The following is a 13,574-nucleotide window of genomic DNA, read 5'->3' as shown; positions in this document are numbered from 1 at the left end:
GGCTGGGTCTGACTGGTGGGCAAACTGCCGGTGTACTGGTTTCAGTGTGTGGCGTTTCTATGTGTGTGGTGGAGAGGAAACCCCGGAGAGACAGATGATGGAAGAGATCAAATAAAGATACAAAAAGATGAAATCTGGAAAAGAAACATTACATGAAGGACAGAAGCTGTTCGCTGACTCCCAGCCAACACATGTACAATCAGGGAAGTCTTCTTTTCTTCTCCTCCCCTGCTCTCACCTCCTCTCCTGGGACCCACGCCTCGCCCTCCCGAGAAAGTGGGACTCCCCCTCTCCGTTTCTGCTCCCTCCCACTGAAGCTTTAACTGCAGCCGCAGCGGAGCTGGAGGACACAGTCGTGCGCTGGATTGTAGAGGAGGAAGAGAGAGCAAGCCATTCCTGAAGCCATGGACGTCAAGCTGCTGGCGCTGATGACTCTGCTGGCCGTGGCCATGCAGGTTCCCACTGCAAACGGTGAGTCTGGACTGGGAACTCTGGGGAGGTTTCAGGTCACTTTGCTGGTTTGGTCATTTGATTTTATTTTCTTTGTAAAAAAAAAAAAAAGAAAAGCTTATCCAGTATGTAGATTTGGTGGACATATGGATTTAATGCCTCCTGGCATGGAGGAACTTTCACTTCTCTGGTTTCAATCTGGATGAGAAAAACGAGTTTCCATTTTAATGTGAAGCATGTATCATCTGGGTACTTAATTTAACATGTTTTCCAGATTTTACACATTTGTTTAATTATTTTCACTCGCTGCAAACACGAGACACGGCTTTTGGATCAGAATATTACTGCAGCTCATGCTCTTTCTGTGATAAATGTTAAGAAATCTTAGTTTTTAGGTGGCAAACTTTTATTCTAAAAGAATTCTGTCATAATTTTTCCACAATATTGAATCGTGTTGCAGTGATAAATGATGATGGAAGGTGTTTAAAATATTAGTTTTTCTACCTGTTTTCAATCTTTTGTAGATTAATTTTGACCACTTTGTTTTATAATTATGTGTTTTTTTTCACAAACTGTTTTCTCTGGTATTGGGGCAAATTGATCCACTGGTTCTTAAAGTTTTATCTCAAACTAAAGGTGATAAAATGGTCTGATGGAGTTTGTCGTGATAATTTAACTCACTTTATTTGTTTAAGTAGCAACAGGATTATTTCATTATGTATGATATTAATGTTTTAGGTTATAGATTTTTGTTTTATAAATTGAATGAATTAATGACGAAATCATTTATTTATATTCAAAGATAGAATCACAAAGTGCTGTTAAATCGTTTTATTAATTCATAAGACAAAATTAGGGGCTTAAAAGTGCAAAACATATGAAATATAAAAACATGGATAAGAAGATAAATAACATAATTACTAACACCCATATAAATTCTAAGTCCTACTAACTGGAATACAGAAACACAATCAATATGTCCAATATTTTTGGTTGAAACACTATTTTAAATGTGATTTCCTGCCTTCACTTCCACAGTAAAAATAAAGTCTAGAATCTTAAATCTTGAGTGCTGCCTTCGCGCTGACCCCCCATTAATCTCCTTCGAGTTAACCTCTGAGCTGCCGAGTCGCCCGCTGCTGCTGCTGCTGCTGCAGCTGCTGCTGCAGCTACTTTGTGCTGGAGCTTGTAGTTTCAGCCCCCTCCAGCATATTAAAGTCTCGGGTCTATGTATGAGTGTATGTTTGTCTTTTACTCTTTGCTTTCCTATAATTAGTTTCTAATTAGGGATAAAGAGTGAAGTGGGGAAAGCAGTGGGCCCTTGCTTGTGGCCCCGGTGCTGCATGCTGCATAATAATCCCTTAGTTTGCATGAGAAAGAAGTCTGAACGGGTGTGAATCATTAGGCTGATATTTAGCCATTTGTGGAAAGACATTTGGTGTTTATATATATATATATATATATATATATATATATATATAAGTGGTTGTGAGTTGAATCCCACAGCAAATGTTTAAAATGTGAAATTATCTATTGTAAGTTGGCTAAATGTTATTTTTTTGTATATTTTCATATGCATTTTTAAGTTGTTTAAATTACAAAAAATAGCCAAATGAGCAACTACGTGCAGTAACAGTTGCATGTCTGTTTTCCTCGGCGCTCAGCAGGAATCCACAGTGCTGATTTGTAATCATTTTAAAAATGCGCTTGAGCTGATTTCCACACGGCCTGCTGATGCCGTCTCAGCTCCAGAGGACTTTTTATAAGAAAAACAAAAAAGAAACACAGAGGGAGGAATATTGGAAAAGGTTGAGGACCCTTTTCCCTTTAGAGTGCCCAGGCTAAATACCGCTGCAATGAAAGGCTAAAATTCTGCACCTGTGGTTGTGTGAAAGAAAGAAAAGATGTGGCCATAAAGGGCTAATCTCTTTTTAATTAACATGTCCTGGAAAAAAAAAGTTAGCAGCTAAACTCATAAATCCTCCATGCTTTGTGAAGATTTGTTACAGTAGATTAAACTTGTTCACTGAAGAAAGAGACACTTTAATATGCTTGAATTTGAAACGTAAATGATTTTATTTCAGTTTAATTTTAGCGCCTGCTGCTGATTCGCTTCATTTCATTGACTTTTGTTGTTGCCTGCTTGCAGCTTTGTGATGAGTTTTTGGTTTGTGTTGCTTGCAGCCAAGCCCATCAGTCTGGTGGAGCGGTGCTGGTGTCGCACCACGCTCAACACCATTTCTCAGCGCTCCATCAAGGAGCTCAAGTTTCTCCACACCCCCAACTGCCCCTTCCAAGTCATGTAAGTAAATGATACGGAGTGCTTATCTCTGAGAAATGTCTTTCCCACTTTCTAATTGTCTGATATTCTCACTAATTTGTACAGATTTCTATGTATTAATGCGCATTTGTCTGTCTGCTGACTTAAGCGTCAGGTAATCTGGTGGGAGTACTGTATAGTCAAACCAGAGTGTATTTATGGATGGAGTTGAAATTGTTATTTTATTCTGTGAAGAACGGTTAAAGCAGCTTATGCATTTAAGTAATAAATCATTCTAGAGGATTTTGATGCTTTAGTTTTATGCCGAGTTCTCAAGAAAGGGGTAAAATATTCATCTGGCTTGGCACACGTCTGAGTTCTGGCCCAAACAAAGTGTGTTAGTAGGATGTAAGAGTTTCATGGATTTGCATTATTTCTTATATTTAAAATATTATTTAAACCAGGAGCACAACAATGTTCACTAAAGTTCAAGAAATTGAATTAGAATTTTCCATGAAAGTAACGTTAAAGACCAACTTGTGCAATATACGTTACTGTCAGTCATATTTATTGTGGAAACCTTATTTTTGGACTTAGCAATCAGCCTCCTGCAGGCTATGCAAGGCATTGCAAGAAAATTTAAGATGGAAATAAATATAACTTCTCACCTAAATTTTATGACCAATTTAAATCCACATTTTTAGTCAAAAGGTCACATAGCTATTACTAGTTTAGCCCTAACTACTTAGCAAGTAAACGACTCATGTTAGCTTAAATGTGCAAACTTGTTCTGTAATGGGCCCAATTCTGTAAAACAATCCATTATTATTATTATTATTATTATTATTATTATTATTAATAAAGTGTGAATGTTGAACAAAGCTAGCAGCACTCTACTAGCTGGTCAAAACGTTCATGCTAGCTCAGGCGTACAAACACGTTCTGTAGTCAGAACAAATCTTATCTCTACAAACACCAACATAACACGATTACACAGCATCATTTTGTGCTCTTACCATTTCCTGTTCCATCCTGTGGCTGTTCAGTGAAGCTTGGGTCAGCTTGTTGTAAAGTTTCAGAAAATGATGAGGCTGCTTCTCCTGTCCACCCCAACAAACTTGGGCTTTAATTTTTAAGCCAATGCTAAAGTGGCAACAGTATAAACCCATCAGTGTAGGGAAAAGGAGTTACGAAGCGGTTTTCGTGTGTTTTCACTATTTTTGATCCACATGTGTTGACGTGTGGGGTAAATGTGAGGCCTGGTGTTGATATCCTTTGACTCGCTTCCTGTATGAAGAGAGATTAAAACAACACAATCCACTCAGAGAGAGGAAGGCCGCGGCAGGCCGAGCTCGAGGGGACCATTTATGTTTGTAAAGGAAGCAATCATTAGGGGTCAAAGAGATTACCTTTGTATTACTGCTGACCCCTTGTGTCCCTTATCCTCTCTTTTTTGTTATTTATTTCCCGTCTGAAACTGCTCAGCAATGATGATTGATGTAATGTCACCGGTCTGGGACACATTAACTAGAAAGTCTCATCACTTCCTGGCTAGAGAAGAGTGGACAGCAGAAGCCTCACAGCCAAAAGGCTGAAAAGCTTCAGGGATTCTGCCAAAAAAAGAGGGAGGAAGGATTAAAAATAAAATAAAAGATGAGGGGTGACCAAATGGCAAAATGTCACAGAGGACAAGCTGCTCTCTGGCCAGGCCAGAAACGTCTCAAATCCACCGTCCAGGGTATCTCTGTTGGAGCAGATGTAGGAAAGCTGGACACACTACACCTCCAAAAAAATAGAAAGTCCTCCCCTGTGTGCCATCATCCTCACGGACCTCAGCATGCTGTTGATATTAACTTGCTGTGAAGTAATTACTACCTGCTGCTGCTGGAGCTCCGGCCCACAAATTCCAGCCAAGTCAATTAGGGTTCAGCCTCTCTGAGCGTCTTCCACACCGGACCGAAGGGAGACTCATCAAACCATGAAGAGCCTCTGAATGGATGATCTGGCAAGCCCTAATGAAATGTAAAAGAAAGGGAAGGGGGAGAAGAGGAGACATCCCCTGAGGAAAAGCAAACAGAGATCCGGTTTCTGGGCCACTCGGCCTCCCGGCTTCGCGTGTTGGTTTGAGGGATTTGAGATTGATGCTCGGACTGACGCTCCTGGAGGGCACTGTAAGCGAAGGGGCAATGCGTTCCTCCTGCTAATGTGTGTGTGGGAGCATCTGAATGGGTTGAAGGGACAGGGAAAGTGGTGAGCGGGGAAGAGGGTCGCAGTCTGAGGAACGGGCTGAATTTACAGTTGTGTGACAGAGACAGAGGGAGGAGAAGAGCGGAGCAGAGAGGTGCTGCACCTCCGAGCTGTTAGCTGACATACGCGACCTTTTGGCACCGCGGTGTGAAATCAGCCACATGTTTTAAGAGGAGGTGAAACCTTACAGCCTGATGCCCCCCCATTACTGCCCATCTAGCAACCCAGAAGGCCAGAAGATACTTACTTACTTACATTTATTTAGCAACCCAGAACAGGGATTAGAACCTAGAACCCAGAAAAACTACCTTAGCAACTACAGTATGTTTTAGACTCCTGTTCTTCCAAACCAGAAAAGAAATTAGACCAGAGGACACTAACTTATACAACCCTGAGTAGGAGTATCTAGTTTATTTACTTTGGATTTATTAGCTTTTTCTTCTTTTGCTCTTTTGTTTGGTTTGTTATTTTGTTTGTATTTCCTTTTAAATCCTGTAAAGCACCTTGTATTGCCCTGTTGCAGAAAACATGCTATATAAATAAAATTACTTTACCTTTACCAGTCAGATCTGAAACTCAACCGGAAAAGAAAACTAATCCCTTCACCACCTTTTCACCGACAGACCAGGAACACCAAGAAATTAGGATGAATAAACGGAGTTTACGTAGTTTAAGGAACTAAGTTCTGTGAGCAAAAGTGTCTCTACATTAGTTTATTGTGTATTAGAGCTGTTTGCTGTAAAAAATATTCAAGGAATAAAATTACAAAAGTTACTAACTCCCCCCAAGCCCTTTGTCACCTTTAATTATTTCTCTTCGAAATGGAAAGATAAGAGAAAGCATTCCAGGAAGGCTGTGTGTGTAAATTCTCGTGAATCAGCAGACAAAAATTTAAATGTTTAAAACAACTTGAATTGTGAAATTCAAGGGCGGATGAAAGCGCACATTTATTTTACCTCCATGTTTGGAGCAGGATGGTGAGAAAAACGATTTAAAAGAAAACTGTAAAGCTCCTGAAATAAGACTTTAGTGTGATATTTTGTTCCTTACACGTCAGTCGTGTTGCGAAACAGTTTTCTGTTTTTATCTGCATGAATTAACTTTAAAGGTTACAGATGAGATGCCTCCTATGCATCTAAATGAACAATTTTCAATGCTAAAATTCATTGACAAATATTTGACGCAGTAATGATAACATCATGAGGAAACTGGAAGTACTGCAAGTGAAAACATGTATTAAAAAAGCTTCTCTACGACATCATATTTGATGGGATGAGGAATCTAGATTAAAAAAACAACCAGAGCGCAGAAAATCTGTTTGTCTGAAGGTGACAAAACGACGTCAACAAAAAAAAAGGGGCAACTTGCTTACAGTAAAACATGGCGGAGATCCGATTGTGTGTGACTGCTGGTCGGCTTTGATGCTTCCGTTGTTGGAGGAAGTAAGGGATTGAACAGATAATACAAAAGCATCTCTGTGTATTTTTGTAAACTCGGGTTCATAGTTAAATCATTCCGCAGACCGCCGGCGGTAAAAGCAGCAGACAAAAGAGCATGGAAATGTGATTAAAGAGGAGATGGAACGTTTTAAACCTGGCCAGCAATGGTTCCCACTATAAATCCCAGTAGGAGCTTTGGAGGCAAACTGAGAACTAACATTACAAGAAGACTTGTGTTTTGTTTTTTTTTCCTAAAGAACCTGAACACACCACAGAAAAATAGTGTGAGAAGCATTTTGATGTATTGAGGAATGGTTTATTAATGCCAAATTATGCAAACAAAGGAGTCAACAGTTTGAGTTATAGTGTCTGTTTCACTCTAAATGTTTAGTCGATAAATATCAGAACTGCAGGAATGAACTTAAACGAGTTATGTCAATTTAATTACATTTCAAGAGCGTGTGTGCTGGAGCCGTATTTCTCTTATTAAATAAAATAATCTGGATTCAAGCCAGCAAAAATCGTAATGTCTACAAGTAAAAAGCGAAATTCAATATTTCATGTAAGAAATTCACACCAAACCAAAACAGAAGAAAGTTTTAAATGAAACAGAGGCGATCCGTAGATGCCAGATCTGTGAGGATGCTTAATGCGCTTTGCAGAGAGAGCTCAGTGTCATCACTGATGTGAGAACCTGAGTGGAAACAGAAAGCTGCGATTTTTCACCCTCGGCCCCAAACATGCAGAAACCTGCTGTAATAATGTAATCCGTCTCGTTTAAACGGGCTACAGGATGTGCTGAGATTCTTTAAAGACGAGGTGTTTTGGAGCAAAACCACGTGAGACATATTTATGGCACTTCACGTGCAATTTAGTGTTAAAATCCCTTCGATTTATTCAGCTAAACTTGAACCCTGGATAGATCAGTTTTTAATCAACTGATAAGAAAAGTCCTGCTTCCTTGTTCTTTGAATGAAACACTGATAAGGTTTAATTTAGTATTTCCCCTTCAACATCTTAGAACAACCAGTAATCCTATTTTTACAGGGGAGGTTTGAAAAATGATCAACAAACTGAGCAATTTAAGCAATCTAAGGCTTTGTTAGTCACAGTTTCAGGTGTTTTAAAGGAGATATGGGCATGTTTATGCTTCTTACATGAACAAACAAGCAGATTTCTGGAGCATTTCCCAGATTTCTGAAGACCCTAAAATAATTTTGCCTTAACAAAAATGACGTATAACCAAGACAAATTGGTCTTACCACAATGGGAAAGTTTCCAGACTATCAGAGCAACTTTAAAACAGCAAAAATAATCAGCAATAAAACGTTTCTGTTGCATTTAATTCGGGTTGTTAGTGGGTTGAAATAGTTGTGGGTCGAAGGTTTTTTGTTTTTTTTTTCTTGTAGAATTTTCTTTAGTTTTCTTTAGTTTACTCAAACTAAACATTTGACAACAAAAATGTTTAATGGACTTCACCGCCAAGATAAATTCATTTTAAGACTCGCTGCACGTCATTAGGGTTGCCGTTACTCATCATATCCGTTTCATTTCAACAAGATCTAACTGAAGGTTTTTGTAACACACCCAGCAGAAAACATGAAGCGAGCGTCTTGAATTAATAAACCAGCAACGATTTTCTTTTTTTGTGTAACTTTGATTAAACTAATCTTTTGTAGACACCTCTATGCTGCACACCATCACCAAGATGCAGGGGGGGGGGGGGGGGGGGAAGGTCCTGCAGCATAAATATCCCTCCATGATGTCCTTGAAGCTGATTTATAAAACGCATGCTTGGATGAGACTCAAAAACGTCCTTTCTATCTCTTTGTGTATACGCACGTGTTAGCAGAGAAACTGGAGAAGTAAATGTCCATCTGCGTGTCGAATGATAATAATCACAGACAAATGGTATGTAATTTATGTTGGGGTTTTATTCTTCCGTAGTGCTAAACTGAAGAACAACAGGGAGGTTTGCATCAACCCCGAGACCAAGTGGTTGCAAGGATACCTGAAGAACGCCATCAACAAGTAAGAACACAAAAAAAACTCTTTGCTGTTGACGAATGATCCCTCACAAAACAAGAAATATGCAGCTCTGCTCACACGAGTTTAGATGTCGAAGGAAAAGAAATAAACCTTTCACATTCCCGCTTGCAATTACTCTCTGAAATTGTTTACGTGCAGCAGACGGGCTATCAGAGAAATAATTTCCACTAATTTATGAGTCGACTTAAATCTTCCACTGCGATTCGCGCGCCTTTGTTTCCACAAACCTGCTAAACATTTGATCCAAACTTCGCATAAGATGTAAACTTGAAAGCAGATGTTCAGTGTTTACCTTTGTCCTGCATATTTCCACATTTATATCTTCGCCAACTGCATGTTATCAGAAGCGCATGAAGTGCATCTTTGCAATGTCTGACGTCACCTGACAAAAAGAAACAACTAAACCTCAATTTATTGTCAAATTTCCGTTTTCTGAAACATTATAAACACTTTCCAAAGCAATTCCCAGCCAGCAAACAAAGGCAAATATGAAAGCTTCGAAATATATTATCATAACTTGAAATTCTTGTAGATCATAGATTATAATTTAAATTTAAACAAACAATTAATTGATAATAAAAAAAGCATATTTACAACCCCTACACTGCAAAATCACAAAACCTTACCAAGTATTTTTGGTCTAGTTTCTAGGTCAAATATGTTAGTACGCTTGAAATAAGACAAAACTCACTAACAAGTAGCTGTTTATCAAAATATAGGATCCTGTTTTAAGTCAATAATTTCTTATAATTGATAAAAAGATATATATATATATATATATATATATGTGTATATATATATATATACATATATATATATATATATATATATATATATATATACAGTATATATGAGTAATTACAACATTGGAATAATGTCTTGTCTCAGTAAAATAATCTGCTAGTGGACCTAGTACTTTTTTAAAAATCAATATTAGACATTTATTTACTTAAAACAAACTCTGGTCTTTTGCTGAAAAGTTACTTGTAAGTTAGTTTTGTCTTATTTCAAGTGTGCTAAGATATTTGCAATAGAAACTGGATCAAAAATACTTAAAGTTTTGTGTTTTTACAGTGTGTGAAATTATATAATGGAGCTAAATAGCAGTTGTTGTTCCCAGAGGTTAGTATCTTCCTTCAGATGTAGCGAATCAAAAATGTCACTTGTTAAATTTGACTTCAGAATGGCAATGTTATTCCAGCTAGCCACATTTGGTTTCTATGGTAACCAGAAGCTGTATGTGGCTATTGGTGACGGCAGCTTCTGCTATCTCCATTTCTGGTTCAGGTTTTCCAGATAAGCAGCATTCTCCCATCCAGACAGCCTGGATGTTTTCCTGCTGCTACGTCCTGCTGAATAAAATGAGATTGTCTACACACTGCAGTAACATCACAAAAACCAAACCCTAACCTTTTCACACCTCTACTCATCTCCCCAGGGTTAAAAAATCCAAGAGACGCAATACCAAGAAAGTCTAAACTCCAGAGAAAGGGGCGTGGAGCGCACTGCCTCCGAATCTGAACCCCCCCAGGTCAAACCTCCCTGACACTGCTTTGGATGTATGCAAACACGCTGTACGCTACCTACCTGTCCACCTCTGTGGACCGCTTGCAGAAGCAGCACTTCACCTCCAAACCTGCACTGACCGCACCGCCGTCATTTCCTCTCCCCCCAACCCAACTGGGCAAGGAGTCATCTTCTGAAATCCTCACAAGCTCCAGATGCAGTGATGAAACCTTGAAACAGCAGGATGCAAACAGAAAGTGTCTCTGAACGTGGATCAATTGAATTAACTCTGCTTCTGTGACTGTAAATAGTCAGGGATGTTTTTTTTTTTTTCTTACACGCCTGTAAAGAGAAACCTCAAGCTTTCCAACTCACACAAAAGCTTTGTGGCTTCATAACATCGTAACCTCTTGAACACTAACAATGTCTCCAAGAGGACGCTCACGCACTGACGCATCAGTTGCGCTTTGGTGAAATGAAGAAGTGCTTAATTTGCGAACACCAAAGGGAACTCATGCGAGGCAACGTGTCTCCTTTTCTACTAAAATACACCACGCTTCAACCTCAACAAAGATCCCCAGGTTTCCATCTCCTCCCACTTCTTCTGTCACGAAAATCACCTGCATGTTCTCCATCACCATGTCCTATAAATTTCCTCTCTGGCCTCCATCCTCTCCTCCTTTGACACAGAATGTGGGTTTTCCAGACATGACAGCCGAACTCCGCTGCTGATGATCAGAGGCAAGCCTGGCGTCCATGTTTGATGGAGAGGTAAACGGCCAGCCTTGCTTCCTTTAGAGGAATCCTCCTCTCTGTCGACGCCAGCGCCGGCCTCATGGTGCTGTATGTTCACAAAGAGGGGTCAGAGCCATTTATACGACTGGTTCATCGCTGTGTATCGTTGTTTTTTGTTTTTCATTCTTTTATGTAAGAGGGAACATCTACTAACAACTGGGAGATGAGATAAAGTCTTAAGCATTTACTGATAACGGGACTTTTGCCAGACGAAGTTGAAGCCATGCAAAGGAAAGAACGTATTTTTGTTGAAACAATTTAGCAATAGAAAACATGTCCGCCTCAAAAATCCTGCATTCCTCTATGATCTTAGGTTTAGGGGTTTTTTTAGTGAAAAGAGTTGTGTATATATATAGAGAGAGTGAGAGTCCCATCCACCTTTATTGGCACTTTTGCTGAAGATGTGCAAAAAGTCCTAACAGGCATTAATTACATGTTGCTGTAACATAATCCCACACTGAATAATTTGCAGCAGTTGAATAAAAGTTAATTGGTGGCAGGATGAACTAGATCCAACCTTTTTTTATTGCTCTGACTGAACAATTTGGCAGATTTTAGTAAGTCACTATATTTTGCTGCCTGACGTTAATGACATTGTCTTTCCAACTTTGAAACACGGCTGATCTGACCTCTGTCAGGTCATGTTCAGCGAAACGTCACGATGAAAATCTCTGATCTTTCAGAAAAAATGTTTAAAAAAAGTCAGATAAAAGTAATAAAAGATTTCGGTTGCATTTGTGTGGCAGCTGTTCGTGGGATTTTGTTGTTGCCGTACAAAAACAAATCTATTTTCTTTTAAGGCTTTTTACACATTTTTGAGTGCGCGGGTGCTCTACAATCACAAGTTTAGTGTTTTATACCAACACCATTCCTTTTTTAGGAATAAAAAGCTAATAAATTGTCAAAATTAGTTGGGTCATGAATGTCACAGAGGGAATGTTAAGGTTGGCAAAAGGGAAGTTTTGGTTTATCCACTTTTTAAAATTTTTTTACATCTATATATATTTGAGCCACTTTATTATCAGATGTTTCCTTTAGTGTATTTTTATTCTTTTTATATGTGGAATCTTACTAATTGTTTTTTTATGTTAGGTAGATAAGAGCTACTAAATGAAGGTGGATTTTTCAGTATTAAACTTCTTTACCACAAATAAAGATCATATAATCCTGTATGCAAAGAAATACAACACCATCACTGTTTGACTGCTTATGTTAAATGTCTTGTTTTGTCTCTCTTAATGTTTCTTTACCAGTCAAAACGAGATGCTAACATGTCAGAGCTGCTAAAGCTGACATATTTTTTTCTTAAAGAAGGCTTTTGAAATTGCTTTTGAGCCCTAAGCTTCCTGAGCTCGAGTCAAACCAACTGAACAATTTTATTTTCTTTTTTCTCTTATTGTTTTACTTTAGTCGATGTATGACGCGTCAACAGCCAATGAGCCGCGACAGAACCAAAGCTCAGCTTAGATCAGAGCCACCAGCATGTGCTTTCAATCTGCCAGCACCCAAAAGCCTTTCCTCAGTTTTACTCAAATCTCTTCATTCAGAACCAGCTGGTTGTGATCATTGTTTTTTATGTTCTTGTGTTTCATTTTGTGCTGGTTTGTTTTGTTCTGTTGCTTTCTGTGCTCTTCTTACCAGTTTGGAGCAAACGGTGCAATAACCTTGTAATTAATCTCTCATAAATCACGCAGGATTAAACTAAATTACATGAACACATTGCTCAGAAAACAGAGTGTTTCAATGAGGTATTCAAAGATAAATGTTTTTGGGGGTTTTTTTATTTGTTGTTCATTACCAAACTACTCCGATCATTGAAATTGGTCAAGAGAAATAATAACAATTTGTAACTGCTGACATTTTCTCGTGTTCAGTCTGTGGACGTGGAGAATGTAGTGGGTCACCAGCACTGAAACTATGAATTTAGGGAAATCAAACACGGTGATAATGAGTTTCAGCAAAATGTCTCTGTAAGGAAATGTAAACTGATTGACAAAAAGCCATTTTAAACTGTGTTTTTTCTCTTTCTTTCACCTTTAACATTTTTAACATCTTTTAAGTTTGTTTGCCGAAATTGGCATTCAGCTTAACTCTTGCTCTCTACTGTTGTATTTTTAAATTAATCAAACTGAGTTTTACTTCGGAGCCCAAGACAATGTGAAAATGTTTCTCTCGTGGCAGCTTCTGACTTATTCCTTTGTAATGGTTTAGAAGATTACTTCCTGTTTTTCACAGCTTGTAAGCCAAGAGGTTGTATTTTTTATTTTTTGTTGTTTTTATTTTTATATCTATGCCCATTTTTCAATAAAGCATAATAAGATAAAAAATAAGTGGACTACATGTGTTTCATCCATCCCAGATGACTTTGGTTTGAATTTATTGCTTATTTAAAGGTTAGTTTTTGTGACTTAACTAGATTCACTTCTTCTTTTTTGGCAATTTGTTGAAGAAATCACACGGCTAGGTAAAAGTGTTCATAATTGTTTAATTTTCCTGCACAACAACCTGTAATATCACTGTATTTAACTGGCCTTTTGTGGCTCTAATCTGGAAGAAAAAGAATAAGGGGCTTTCTAGCTATTTTTAAACAAAAATGCAAAAATAATGGCACATTTTTTTTATTCGCCCCCTTTTAATTTGACATGAAATCAGTCTTCTTCCACCATACGTCAAATAATTAACAATAATGGCTGTTAATAGCTAGAAACCGTGGCGCCCTCAGAAATGTTCACAGGGTGACCAGGCCTGTAAAAATGGTGAAAATAAACATTAACCAATTTTATTTATTTGTTTATTTATTTGGTTTACATGATTTTCGGAACGAGTGT

General features: G+C 38.3%; 1 protein-coding gene across 1 annotated transcript; it reads left to right on the top strand.

The window, feature by feature from the left end:
* The first annotated feature begins 331 nt into the window (after positions 1-331).
* On the top strand, positions 332-13,073 carry cxcl12b (chemokine (C-X-C motif) ligand 12b (stromal cell-derived factor 1)). The gene is made up of 4 exons (XM_032563795.1): positions 332-471; positions 2,635-2,752; positions 8,344-8,427; positions 9,884-13,073. Exons 1-4 carry the CDS (start codon positions 405-407, stop codon positions 9,921-9,923), a joined length of 309 nt encoding a protein of 102 aa, XP_032419686.1. The 5' UTR covers positions 332-404; the 3' UTR covers positions 9,924-13,073.
* The last annotated feature ends 501 nt before the right edge of the window (positions 13,074-13,574 follow it).

This window comes from Xiphophorus hellerii, chromosome 5 (assembly GCF_003331165.1).
Source record: "Xiphophorus hellerii strain 12219 chromosome 5, Xiphophorus_hellerii-4.1, whole genome shotgun sequence".
In the NCBI taxonomy this organism is placed as follows: Eukaryota; Metazoa; Chordata; class Actinopteri; order Cyprinodontiformes; family Poeciliidae; genus Xiphophorus; species Xiphophorus hellerii.
Note: the sequence above shows the minus strand (reverse complement) of the source record. Positions and strands in the feature narration are given on the sequence as shown.